At 37.3% G+C, this 15,468-nt stretch overlaps 1 protein-coding gene across 1 annotated transcript in view; it reads right to left on the bottom strand.

The window, feature by feature from the left end:
* The window catches only part of LOC117323008 (protein similar-like), a 98,022-nt gene extending 83,203 nt beyond the window's left edge, over positions 1–14,819 (bottom strand). Inside the window, exons 1-3 of the mRNA XM_033877991.1 lie at positions 14,649–14,819; positions 8,164–8,274; positions 5,216–5,388 (exon numbers count right to left, since the gene is read on the bottom strand). Coding sequence (XP_033733882.1) covers positions 5,216–5,388; positions 8,164–8,274; positions 14,649–14,662 — 298 coding nt within the window. The 5' untranslated portion in view covers positions 14,663–14,819. The remainder of the gene's footprint in view (positions 1–5,215; positions 5,389–8,163; positions 8,275–14,648) is intronic.
* Between the last annotated feature and the right edge of the window lie 649 nt (positions 14,820–15,468).

Below are 15,468 nucleotides of genomic sequence, written 5' to 3'. Positions count from 1 at the left end.
CCCTGGTAACCAAATGTAACACTGATAAAATAGATACGGAGGATATTGACAACATCAGACTTACAATGTTTGTTATGTAACATTCTACACTCACATGTTGTATACAAGTTTTTGTCTGCTTTGTGTCTATACAAACCCTGTAGTGATATCGTTATATTGGAGAACTATACTGCTTGGAAGTAACTTACATCATATCTATCCAGCAATAAGCCCATGTCTGTTAGCCCATATCTGGCAAAAAGGCCATGTCTGGTAATAAGCCCACATCAGGTAATAAGTCCATGTCTTGTAATAAGTCCATGTCTTGTAATAAGCCCATGACTGGTAATAAGTCCATGTCTTGTAATAAGTCCGTGTCTTGTAATAAGTCTGTGTCTGGTAATAAGTCCATGTCTTGTAATAAGTTCATGTCTTGTAATAAGTCCATGTCTTGTAATAAGTCCATGTCTTGTAATAAGGTCATGTCTTGTAATAAGGTCACATCAATACTCCTTATATTGAAATTTTCAATAGGAAACCATTGCTGAATTCAAGGAAGATAAAGGTCCTTGACCAGGATTTTCCCCTGTAATTTATCAATGCTTTCCTATGAAAAATTTTGAGCAATTTTCTTAAGTTATGGAACATCGAAGAAACCAGGAGCTGGTCTATTGCAGTGCAGTTTAAGTACAAACTAGAAAATGTCTGTAAGACAAAAAGGAACATTGACTTAACACCCTAAAACACAGTTTGGTGAGGATCACATCAGCAGTTCCTGAGATTAGCTAGTGACATTGCACCGGGACGGGAGGGGACGGACACTATATGCCCCCTTATTTCATGATGGGACATCAAAAGAAAGTTTCAGTATCCTGATATAAGTTGCCCTCTACTTTGTAGCACTGTGTCAGCCCCTGGGCTTGTTACAGAATGTATATATATGGCAATCAGCCATGTTTGTGGACTGTACATGCAGTGGCTAATTAAAGATCCAGAGTTTTCCACATAAATTTCATATCTCATTATAAGATATCAAGTTTGTAGCATGTCAGAACATTTTAGCTGTTATTTGTTGGGAGAAAATAACCAGAGAATACATGTAGGACCTCACTCTTTCTTTGACAGAAATGGAGTGGGGAGTGGGGGCTGTGATTATGTTACCTCGGGTGAAGATCTGAGGTTCGTGGTTCAACACTCCCTTCCCGTGTCTGTTTGTGTTTCTCAGGAAGCTGAGAAATGGACCAGTCTGTACTGTTGTGGTTGTGTCCTTGGGCAAGACACTTCACCCTAATTGCTCTGGATTGCATGTAACTGGCCTCCTTTATGTTGTTCAGTGAAGTAGCCACCAACTACTACAAGGAGACCCTGCCTCAAAATGACCCAGGCTGTTCACATAGTAATAAACTAACTTCAAAGTTGATCTGGGTAGTTTTTGCAGATACCAAGATGATTACGTATACGACTTTATTCAAATATCAGAGTAGGCTAGCCTTATTCCTGTCAATGAATTCTAGTCCTTCATTATATTATATACTATTGGCCTAATATCAGGTCTCGCAGCCTCTTGACTATTGATATAAATTAAAGCATTGTTAAAATATTTTACCCTATTTGACCTCTTTGACCTTTAATGTACGTCAAGGTTACAGATCATTTGAACAAATTAGGTAGCCCTTTATCCCAGCATGCTACAGACCCACTATCAACTCCTTGAGGCTCTTGGTTATTGATAAGTCATTTTAAGACTTTAGTCTATTTGACTCATGACCTTCACAGTAGGTCAAGGTCATACAATTGAACCAGCTCGGAAACCCTTTACCCCAGCATGCCACAGGACCAATATCAGGTCTCGGTGCTACATTGTTATTGAGAAGAAGTTGTTTAAAGGAAAAAGTTGACGCCCGACAGCCATACGGCCAAACAGACAGCCAGACACCGCACTACGGCATAAGCTCACTTGCCCATTGGCTAAAAATGGAGATAACAATTCGAAAAAAAACAAAATTCCTCGACTTAAACTTGCAAGTCAGCTTTAGATAAAGAAATCTATTTGTAATTTTGTTGAGGATGTCAATGCTATCTAAAACTAAATTCCTTAATTTACATATAAATATAAAGGAAACAATGTTTCTGTTTAGTTTAAATGTTCTGAGCTCAGTAACCCAGCATCATTTAAACGCAGAGACATAAAATAGCTCCATCAACAGTTCTTGATGGAGATCATTTCCGGCTGCTCATTCATAAAAAATACTTTCATTTCCCAATAGATTAGACGTGGATGGTGATTGGAACACCATGTGATGTGTACTTATCTTAAAACTGTTGAGTTTTAACGGTGTCAAACCGCAAACCTAATCATTGCTTGGTTAAAATTAGAGCGGATCTTTTGTTAATGGAAACACAAAGGTGACAATGAGATACAAGTACAGTACTTGTTTACCCTGTATAAAACAAAGGAATTTGACACAATTTCTATACAAACATAAATTCATCCCAGATTTCAGATTTGACACAATATCTATAAATATGAATTATCTCCAGATTTGACAAAATTTCCACACATTCACCCCAGATTTTATAAGATTTCTATCAACATCAATTTTGCCCCAAATTTCTGTAAATTTTAATAATTTCCAGGACTTGTTACTAGGTTCATCATTCACGTGTATCATAAATGTATCATTTATAATTATGAAAAGAATTTTTTATTGAGCTGCATGGCTACAAACTAAGCCATTATGTACTATTTCATTTTTCAATCGTTCATATATATCATTAATTTTTTTTTTATTTTTTGGCTTAAAATGATACAAAGCATCAATACAACTCCAGTACATGTACACAGGAATCCACTTAATTCCATATCGGTTACCATATTTGCATAATCAACTTATTTGCATAAAATTCTCAGGTCCGGTTTTTTCCTTCTTTGTCTTTGTAATTTAACTCAAGTATTTTCATAGACTTTTACACTGAACTTAGCTAATATATCTTTTTGCTTTTCTGGGAGGGGTAGTTACTGGATAAATTAAAAGCTAGAAGACTGCAAGAGTTGTCTCCCTTCCATAGATTTTAATATCGCAATATTATCATATAGAAAACTTCAGTTTTAGATTTATTTTTATGTTTATATCTACATGTACCATAATATATCATAAATTCAATAAAATTTCCATAGGAGACTTAAATTTAGAATCTGCATTAACTGAAAAACAGACCAAAATGCAATGCATCATCGATGATAGCTGGATGGATAGGCAGCTAAACACTAAACAATCACTTTGTGCCCTAGGCTTTGTCAGGATGAGACACAAAAAATCTGTAACAAAAGGCCATTGCTTTTACAGGCCTTCCCCTAAATTTTATAAAATGACATTTTAATGCTCAATATGACCCTTTAATAATACAATATATACTTTGTGCAAAACATACTGGAGACTGGCTGATATTGTCTTTCCAATTGTATTTGTTTCTCTCGGCTGAACGACTTTCAATCTCACAATAAAGATAAAGTAAACTGTCATTAATGGTTAACAATCAGGATCAACAGAACGTTTACCATCACCAACCTAAGCGAAGCCATAAACTTACTGTACAACTCTGATAACAGTTCCTGTCTGCTATTTATATTTACATGTTGAAATAAAAGCTATTGTAAATATGACAATAACTGTGTGTGCGGCACTATCTTGTAACAAACATTTTCTCTTTTTTTTTGACAAGCACCAAAAGGATTGAGATTGTGGTATGTTAGATCTGCATTCATCTATCAATCTGCAGCTACAGCAGATGAAGGCTGTGATTGCATAATGGTTACACAACAATACTAGACAGGCTATATACCACCCAGAAAATTACCTCATCAATACACAATGATAATTAGATATACTTAATACCTACAACCCAGAATATTATCTCATCTACATATACCAATGTGCAATTTTACACTTGTCCAGCCCTGCAGCACATCCTCCGCATTTCTTACAGGAGAACTTTCACCTGTGTTCATCTGGATCAATACGACATAACAATATAAACATTCCTTCCTCAGATTTGCAATTATTAGGTGAATTTTTAAATCCCTATTCCCAAATGTCAAATACAGATTTTCATAATTAAATCTCAAATCTATAGAGTTCTCATAATGCGGATTATGGCATTTTCCTGTAATATTGCATGCACATGCATGCCGTCAATTATTTTGCCTTTAACTTTGATTGGAAAGCAATTTCATGCTTAAATGTCTAATATAGAATTCATATAATGTGGACTCATGCTTTTTTTCCCTGTAAGAATTCTGAAAACCTCTAAAATTTGTATTCTGGAAATTTAAAACCTGGAAACTCCGGAAACCTGCATATTCCACAACCTTGACATTCCAGAAATATATGAATATCTTGAAGCTTCCATTAATCAAACCCTGTATAATCTAGACAATTTGGTCCCAATAGGCCTGTATGATTTTATTTTGTTACAGTAATAAGAAACCCTCTAATTCAAATCCTTTTTCCTGAAAACCAGAAAATGTCTGTAAGACATAAATGCCCTCACTGCCACTTGACACCCCGAAACACAGTTTGGTGAGGATCACATCAGCAGTTCCTGAGATTAGCTAGTTACATTGCATTGAAACGAGACGAGACCAAAACTGGTAGCACTATATGTGCACCCCCACCCCCATTTTCATGGCAGGTGCATAATAAAATCATGAATGGTGTTTCCACTTGATATCATACTTCAATACATTATCTATTTCTCTGAATATGTATCATAGTTTTGGCTCAGTTTACCAAGGTGTGATTAAGTGTAAACAAACATACTAGTTTAATATATTACTATTACAGCAATACATGGCCCTTACTGGCCCTGCTAAAAATAGTAACAGTGACCTTGAACTTGTCCAAAAACTCCCTAAAACTTAAACTTGTTTGATTTATATACATATATTATGGTTAATGTGTGAAGCGTGATCAAAATGCTTCAAGGAATGAACCCACTAGAGCGCTGACAAACTGGAGGGACAGAGCGATCCATCCCATGGTTCCACTAGTAAATATGTAAAATCTACAGCTGTAAACAACGAAAATGTAAACGAAAACAAAAACAAATCCAGAAAAAAAAAAATTCTTTTTGTAAGTTGAAATATTTATTGCACCAACACAGGAACCTGGAAAGTGAACCTGAAAAATAAACCATGACAAATCTGGCTGGCCGTATTAAGACAAACAAAACCTACCTCGCTGTAGGTAGTTTTTGACCGCCATGTAGCTGACCAACAATCGGACGATGGAAGCTTTGTCTAGTTTTTCCAAATCACACAGTTTCATGGGCAGGAGTTGAGTAAGGGTTTGAAATTCCACCGCCTCATGGTCACGCCTTGACTTGGCAGCCACCTTGGATTTCTCTAGTCTGTAATCATAGAGGAACTTGATCAGTCAAAGTATAATTAATCGGCAGGACTTACATTTCTCACATCTTTTAGAAGTCTCATTTTTTACTGAGTCTTCATTAGCAATCTGAATTATCTACATCTTTATCTCAAACAGTTAAAGTAAAGAATAGGCAGCAGGTCTTTCAGTTGTCTGTTTTAAAATCTATTTAATTTGTATTTTTATTAACAGAAATATATATATACCTTTTTGATGGCAATTTTTACAACAACATAAATCAAATCAACACAACAACAACAAAAATTAAATCCATCAAATGATGTTTTATTGAAATAAATAACATATAATGTTTCCATAAAACTTTGTCTAATTGCAGGTAAAATACTGAAAAATCAAAGGATAAGAAAGTATAATCAGTGCTGATTTGAAATAATATTTATTGATTCTGAGGACATTAAACCTAAGTCAAAGGTGTCAAATTTTTTTGTTTTGATTTTCTTTGAAAGTGGAGCTAAATATTACCTTAGAAGATTGAGATTTTTCATTAAGATTAAGATATTTATTCTGTGAGAAAGTGGGCTAAATAATGACTTATTTTTTCGCAGATTTCTCAAAACAGTAATTATTTATAAATTGACTTGTGTAAAGAGGAAAACTATGGGAAGGTAGACAACTCTTACAAACTATGAAACTAATATAGATTTTTTGTTTTTTACATAAAACCATTATAACATGTATTTACCATCACAGCTTCTTTATTAAAACATTGACTGGTCAAGCAAATTACATATCAAACCTGCATTCAATTAAACAATTAAATTTAATAACTGCATTTACAATTTAATCAGAGTTGTTTTCAATCCAATGATTGACAAACTTTTTATTCAGTCTCCAATAGAACTACTATTTCTAGTATACACACTACAGTTATGCACTCCTACTGAGGTCTATCCAGTGATTTATAAACCTCATTCTACCATGTTTGCTATGCAACGCCAGTTTTGATTGGTTTAAAACCATGTATTATTTTCCAATAACCCACGCTCGTGCCAATAATACATGCTCGTGCCAATAATACACGGTACGGCTGTTACAATTTTATATATCTAATATTCACCCGTTTCATAAAAGGTTACTATAGCCGAGTGGGCTAATGGGTTAGTCTTTCAATAAATTTTTATCACGACGCGAGTTCGAATCCTACGGAGGCCCCGATTTTTTTTTTTTTTTTTTTTTTTTTTGAATTTTCAAAATCAATGCCACATGATAGATGATCTTGATCGTAGTACTGCATTGCCTGTATATTTCATCAACAAATAATACAATACTCAAGAAATAAATTACAAGGTTTTCTCGGGGTTTCTTTGCTGTTTTTCTATTAGAAAGAGATCGATCTCAGAACTAAACAGTACATGGTAGAATAGAAATAATCAACTTTGAATCGTGTATTATTGCAGGATATATAACTCGGACTCGGATATTTTGCAATTTTGATTAATAACTCAGGCCTGCGGCCTTCGTTATTAATTTAATTACAAAATATCCTCGTCCTCGTTGTATATCCTGCAACAATATACGATTCATATATAATTAAAATTGATCTTATGTCATCGGTTCAATGTACAACTCCAATTTCAGTGACACCTACGCTCAGATCCTGACAAAACTTTCTTTCACACACTATAATAATTTACCTATCTATATTAGCTTCAAGGTTTGAAATCATATTGAAATAGACATGATTTAGCTGTGTTTTGCTGACTGGCCATGAAATATTATTCAAAACATTTTTTTTTTTCATTTTGCACACAACCTAATGATAAAGGATTAAATCATTTGAGTTAACAAATTGCCATGCTAATTACCTGATTGGAAAACTTTTGCGATCAATGCATTATTTAAAATATCCATACATTTCTATATAGCCTGATCTAACCACCAGTATAATACAATACTGCTCTGAAATAACAATGGACGTCTGGTAACTAATTAACAAAATTGGTGGCAATAGGTTGAAAATAACAACAACAGTGTTTTGAAAACTGACTCAATTTTTTCTCCGAAATTGCTTCATATTCATTCATGCTTATAATGGTCTTTAATTTACTAGAAAGACTAGATTTAAGTTTGAAATATTTATGATTCCAAATTGACCACCAGATGGCCAATTGGAGCATTACCCGAACTGACATAAGAAAAGAAATCATGGTTTTGTAAAATGATTTAGGAAAACAGCTTATTATGATGAGTAACTGTACATGTAATTAAAAAACTATAACCTTTAAGGAAAGGAACTTATACATTTTGAAAGCTTACAAGAAAATTTGTTTTTGCTACATGATTTCTAGAAAATAAACATTTACAATGTAGTATTGGTAATGACGATCAGTAATTATAAATAAGGGATATGAGATCAGGAAGAGGATATATGAATGTTTAAACCTTTTTAAATAATATTTCTAAAAATTTATCAAGATGTCAGTCTTGTCTCCCAGTGCAGATAGGTGAAAATTGCTTGAATAAATATCCAAGATCATAAAAACTTAATAGCACTGTGACAAAATTATAGATGTTAATTTATTTAACAAGGGTTAAATGAGTTTATAAATTTTTTTCTGCCTAATTTAACATTTTTAGCAGGTAAAAATAAATAAATAACATTATTTTACAAAATTGGACAAGCGTTAATGTATTTAATACCTGGTCACACTACACAGATGACAATTCTTTACATTTTAATTTAGCCAATCAGCCTCGAGCTTGACCATGAAGTCATAATTATGTAAGAACTGACCTTGTCTGTTTGGTTTTCCGGACAGGTTTATTTTTATTGGGTATAACATCCGACATGTTGCTGTTTTCGTCTCCTGTGCTGGGAGAGTCGTCCAGCCTTATGGCCTTCAAGCTACAATATAAACAACAGAATTACACATAAAGATCGCCTCTCCTGTACTCAGTAATTAGTCCATCCTTCAAGCTACAATATAAACAACAGAATTACACATAGAGATCGCCTCTCCTGTACTCAGTAATTAGTCCATCCTTCAAGCTACAATATAAACAACAGAATTACACATAAAGATCGCCTCTCCTGTACTCAGTAATTAGTCCATCCTTCAAGCTACAATATAAACAACAGAATTACACATAGAGATCGCCTCTCCTGTACTCAGTAATTAGTCCATCCTTCAAGCTACAATATAAACAACAGAATTACATATAAAGATCGCCTCTCCTGTACTCAGTAAACGGTCCATCCTTCTGGCTAAAATATAAACAACAGAATTACATATAAAGATCGCCTCTCCTGTACTCAGTAAACGGTCCATCCTTCTGGCTAAAATATAAACAACAGAATTACACATAAAGATCGCCTCTCCTGTACTCAGTAAATGGTCCAGCCTTCTGGCTACAATATAAACAACAGAATTACACATAAAGATCGCCTCTCCTGTATTCGAAAAGTGGTCTATCCTTAATTCTGGCTTCAATATAAACAAAATTACACATAAAGATCACCTCGAGCTCTCCTGTATTCAAGAGAGTAGTCCAGCCTTCTGGCTTACAAAATTGAAATTCTGTTGTTTATATTGTAGCCAGAAGACTGGACCGCTTCATACTGTGTACAGGAGAGGCAATCTTAATGTGTGATTCTGCTGTTTATATTGTAGCAAAGAGGAATATTGAATATTCCTCCTCCAAGTAAACGCTGTTGGAAAAAACAGAAAGTTATAAAAAGGATTAATAATTCAAAACTCAATATAATTTCAACATATGATGATTGACATATATACATACTTAGGATTCTGTAGTAGATAATATAAGCACTCCTTAGAAATGATCACCTGCTATATAGCCGACAAGCTACTTCACCATAAAGGAACCAATGCAGACATAAACTGTCTGCCAGCTAATATTTGTAAAGTTTAAATTTGTAAACAGCCATCCAAGAAGAAAAATCAAACACTTGGTCTTTCCCTTTTTTTTCTAAGAATCATGATTTCAAAAGAACACTGCCATCCAACAAATGGAGTCTTTTTGACTATCTTATCATATATATATACGTTAATTGTTTTCCAAATTAACGGAAGAATGTTTCAACAAGTATGTCCGCTAATCTGTCTCATGAAGATGCTTGAGGAAATGTCTCGGCAGGACCGCCATTAATTTGTTGAAATAAAAGGAAGTCGATAATACTATAGAAGATCTCCACAGCATGCATCAACCAGGATGTCTGTTTCAAGACATCAACTTCGAAAGTATCACCATTAGTTCGAGAACAACAAATATGAATTCGAACTAAACATCTGATTTCTGAAAAAGAATCAGAAGATGTTTCCTGTCATTACAAAAATGTTTTACAAATGTAATATTAGCCAATTTAAGACCATGACATTCTTCCAGTTTTTAGTAACCAGAGATTATTTCCGAGGTTTTGATTTTTTGTTTTTTAGTTGCATTGTTTTTTTGCACTCAATAGAAATTTGACCTTTAGGTCAAGGTCACACTGCACTTTGTCAGTGGGGTGATAAAGGTATACAGCAACTTTCATTTAAGGAATGACATTTATTTTTCAACATTCATGAGGTCATAACAACATTAATGGCTTCTGTACATTTTCCATGAATCGCATTAGCATACAGGGGAACAGAAACATGAAAACACGAGACATACAGGGGAACAGGAGGTATACAGGGGAACAGGAGGTATACAGGGGAACAGGAGGTATACAAGGGAACAGGAGGCATACAGGGGAACAGGAGGTATACAAGGGAACAGGAGGCATACAGGGGAACAGGTGACATACAAGGGAACAGGAGATATACAGGGGAACAGATACATGAAAACACGAGACATACAGTGGAACAGGAGGTATACAGGGGAACAGGAGGTATACAAGGGAACAGGAGATATACAGGGGAACAGGAGGTATACAGGGGAACAGGAGACATACAGGGGAACAGGAGGTATACAGGGGAACAGGAGGTTTACAGGGGAACATGAGACATACAGGGGAACAGGAGGTATACGGGGGAACAGGAGGTATACAGGGTAACAGGAGGTATACAGGGGAACAGGAGGTATACAGGGGAACAGGAGGTATACAGGGGAACAGGAGGTAAACAGGGGAACAGGAGGTATACAGGGGAACAGGAGACATACAGGGGAACAGGAGGTATACAGGGGAACAGGAGGTATACAGGGGAACAGGAGACATACTGGGGAACAGGATATATACAGGGGAACAGAAACAGGGAAACAGGAGACATACAGGGGAACAGGTGACTTACAGTGAAACAGGAGGTATACAGGGGAACAGGAGGTATATAGGGGAACAGAAGACTTACAGGGGAACAGGAGGTATACAGGGGAACAGTAGACATACAGGAGAACAGGAGGTATACAGGGGAACAGGAGGTATACAGGCAAACAGGAGACATACAGGGGAACAGGAGGTATACAGGGGAACAGGAGACATACAGGGGAACAGGAGACATACAGGGGAACAGGAGATATACAGAGGAACAGGAGGTATACAGGGGAACAGGAGGTATACAGGGGAACAGGAGGTTTACAGGGAATGGGAGATATACAGGGGAACGGGAGACATACAGGGGAACAGGAGATTTACAGGGGAACAGGAGACATACAGGGGAACAGGAGACATACTGGGGAACAGGATATATACAGGGGAACAGAAACAGGGAAACAGGAGACATACAGGGGAACAGGAGACTTTCAGGGAAACAGGAGGTATACAGGGGGACAGGATGTATATAGGGGAACAGGAGACTTACAGGGGAACATGAGATATACAGGCAAACAGGAGACATACAGGGGGACAGGGGGTATACAGGGGAACAGGAGACTTACAGGGGAACAGCAGATATACAGGCAAACAGGAGACATACACGGGAAGAGGAGGTATACAGGGGAACAGGAGACATACTGGGGAACAGAAACAGGGGAAACAGGAGGTATACAGGGGAACAGGAGACATACAGGGGAACAGGAGACATACTGGGGAACAGGAGGTATACAGGGGAACAGGAGACTTACAGGGAAACAGGAGGTATACAGGGGAACAGTAGACATACAGGGGAACAGGAGACTTACAGGGGGTATACAGGGGAACAGAAGGTATACAGGGGAACAGGATGTATATAGGGGAACAGGAGACTTACAGGGGAACAGGAGATATACAGGGGAACAGGAGACATACAGGGGAACAGGATATATACAGGGGAACAGGAGACATACAGGGGAACAGGAGACATACAGGGGAACAAGAGACATATAGGGGAACAGGAGACTTACAGGGGAAGAGGAGATATACAGGGGAACAGGAGACTTACAGGGGAACAGGAGACATACAGGGGAACATGAGACATACAGGGGAACAGGAGACAAACAAGGGATCAGGAGGTATACAGGGAAACAGGAGGTATACAGGGGAACAGGAGACATACAGGGGAACAGGAAATATACAGGGGAACAGGATGTATACAGGGGAACAGGAGACTTACAGGGGTACAGAAGGTATATAGGGGAACAGGAGACATACAGGGGAACAAGAGACATACAGGGGAACAAGAGACATACAGGGGAACAGGAGACATACAGGGGTACAGGAGATATACAGGGGAACAGGAAACATACAGGGGAACAGGAGACATACAGGGGTACAGGAGATATACAGGGGAACAGGAAACATACAGGGGAACATGAGGTATACAGGGGAACAGGAGACATACAGGGGAACAAGAGACATACAGGGGAACAGGAGGTATACAGGGGAACAGGAGACATACAGGGGTACAGGAGACATACAGGGGAACAGGAGACATACATGGGAACAAGAGACATACAGGGGAACAGGAGGTATACAGGGGAACAGGAGACATACAGGGGTACAGGAGACATACAGGTGAACAGGAGACATACAGGGGAACAGGAGACATACAGGGGAACAGGGGGCAGGGGAACAGGAGATATACAGGGGAACAGGGGGTATACAGGGGAACAGGAGGTATACAGGGGAACAGGAGACAAACAGGTGAACAGGAGACATACAGGTGAACAGGAGACATACAGGTGAACAGGAGACATACAGGGGAACAGGAGACATACAGGGGAACAGGGGGTATACAGGGGAACATGAGACATACATGGGAACAGGGGGCAGGGGAACAGGAGACATACAGAGGAACAGGAGGTATACAGGGGAACAGGAGACATACAGGGGAACAGGAGGTATACAGGGGAACATGAGGTATACAGGGAAACAGGAGACATACAAGGGAACAGGAGACATACAGGGGAACAGGAGACATACAAGGGAACAGAAGACATACAGGGGAACAGGAGACATACAGGGGAACAGGAGACATACAGGGGAACAGGAGACATACAGGGGAACAGAAGACATACAGGGGAACAGGAGACATACAGGGGAACAGAAGACAAACAGAGGATACAGGAGACATTAAGAGGAATGACAAATGAGGGGACAATGATAATGTTCAAAGATAGGGGGAGGGGTGTACAGGCAGGGTGTGTTGGTATAAGGCTGCTAGAGATATCCCCCAATATGGTTCACAACAGAGCAAGGTCTAAACAATATTTTACACTCAACTGTTATGTTTTCTTACATTAGCAATAGGATCGTAAAAGATCACCTTCACACACCTGTAACTGAAAAATATCTGATGACCTTCACACACCTGTAACTGAAAAATATCTGATGACCTTCACACACCTGTAACTGAAAAATATCTGATGACCTTCACACACCTGTAACTGAAAAATATCTGATGACCTTCACACACCTGTAACTGAAAAATGTCTGTAAGACGTACATTTGGTAAGGGTTGCATCAGCAGTTAGTCACATTGCATCAAGGCGGGACAGGACGGGACGGGTTGGGACAGACATGGGTAACACTATATGCACCCCTCCCACTCATTTCATGGCGGGGGCATAAACACAAAACAAGGTGTCATTGCGGATTCACTAATCTGTTTAGTCTAACTTATCTGTCATATTTTTGTTAATATGTTTTGTCTATTATAACTTTATTATTGTTTAACAATGAAGAACGTCATCTAAAGTGGAGGAGGGGTGTGTTTTGAAGACAAATTGGGGTGGGGGTAGGGGGGATTTTACATTTGGGTTCAAATTAAAATATCCGTCATCAGCCACTAGCTAGCTGGAACACAAATAAAATCCAATTGTCAAGGAATAGGTTTGTCATGTACACAAGATTTTCACTGGAATATCAATGTCAATACTTGTGAGGTGTTTGGAATTGTTGCATGGAAACCATTTGGATTGGTGATGAAAGGGAGAATACACTCAGGCAGTAGTGGTACAATGCAAATAGATTTAGTTAATTGGGAATATAGTGCAAATTATACATAGCAGAAAAAAGTGAAAGGTGGTTAGTTGAACACTGACTAACATTAGTCCTATATAATAAAAGACTTTGAGGTTCCACAAATAAAAAAAAAATCGTAAATATCTTATAAAATCACGATATAAACCTTTGAAGTCTTATATTATAGAACTATGACTGACTATGAGGTTCGACAAATAACAAAATTGTAAATATTTGATGATAAATGTAAAAAATCGATATGAACCTTCGAAGTCTTATATTATAGAACTTTGACTAACAGGTATCCTTGTATAAATATAAACTTTCGTACATGTACAACATCCTGATTGATATCAATTTTACACTGTGCTAATTCCTTTGTACTTTTTATACTAATAGTTTGATAATACAGGATATACATTTATGGTCCACTGAGCACCTGAACAGGTATCCCCATAGAACAAGAATGATGATAAACTCTCTCTGCATACCAAGAGTATGAAAAACCACCATGACAATGAAGTTTCTCATACAGGTAATCTGTTCAGGTAATTACTTATGTATCGTAATGAACCAATCAGTGTCGTCACACTCCCGTGGTTTTAGGAAGTACTGTGAACGATGTAAAGGCAGCGAAGCAGAAATTCATCAAAGAAATACACACCTTACTTTTATACTAGTGCTAACCTATATCAAAATGAACGCCAGATCAGTGTAAACATCGTTTCAGTGAATCATTGTACAGTATCAACTAAATATATCAAACTGCACAGTCACATCATCAATAATAATCCTATCGGTATACACTGTCAACAAACCTTTCTATATCGGACAGTTTACACCTGAGAGAACTCACCTGTGTTTAATAACAGAGTATAATAGGTAAAACTGATATACATTACCTTCTGGTCGGCATGGCCGGACTCTCGGAGTAGTAAAAGTCCACTAATTCAGACAAAATATACTTCCAATAGGTTCATTTTCGCCTCCAATCAAGTAGGTCAACCAACTTTGACATTTTCTGTGTGTGCAGGTGTCTTGATCAGTGAAACGTTTTAGGTCGGCTGACAGGAGACGGACTTGCACGGTCATCGTGACAAGAGTTGTTGTTTTGGAGCAGGAAATTGTTTTTAATTTTAATACGATGTAAAAACCACTTTATTCGTCATACTGGTTGCTCTTCTCTGTTTTTGTAACTTTGTTTACAACAATAATTAAGCGCCATTATGACGGAGAAAATCAACATTACCCGGATGTTTTCACCTGTGATGTGTATTAGGATAGTTGTCTCCCTTAAAAAAGTATGTCAAATACAATAGATGGTATACGTACATTAAAGATAACTGCCCCGACTTTTATTATTTTTCTTTGCGCGGTAAGACAACTTGTTCAGATACGCTTGGTTATTATTCACTTTTATCTTCTGTCCAAAATGATAATTCAATCATTAAATTAAAAAAAAATTAGAGAGAAAACTTCCTATGGACATTTTTGGATTTTCCGTAAGCAAAAGGATACTTGTAGGTCATTGATCTGTGTAACCAATGAAAGTCATGAATCATAGCAAATTCCTGGTATGCTGCAATAAAACACTTTTAATTCTCTTCCTTACACCACGGACATATTAGATCAAAGTCTGTGGTTACATGTACCGACCGGGATGCGCGTGTTTAACTTGGATTTGAATGGTCTGCAAGTAATGTAATGGATGAGGGCACGAAG

This window comes from Pecten maximus, chromosome 3 (genome assembly GCF_902652985.1).
Source record: "Pecten maximus chromosome 3, xPecMax1.1, whole genome shotgun sequence".
NCBI classification, from domain to species: domain Eukaryota; kingdom Metazoa; phylum Mollusca; class Bivalvia; order Pectinida; family Pectinidae; genus Pecten; species Pecten maximus.
This window is presented reverse-complemented; position numbering and strand designations above follow the sequence as displayed.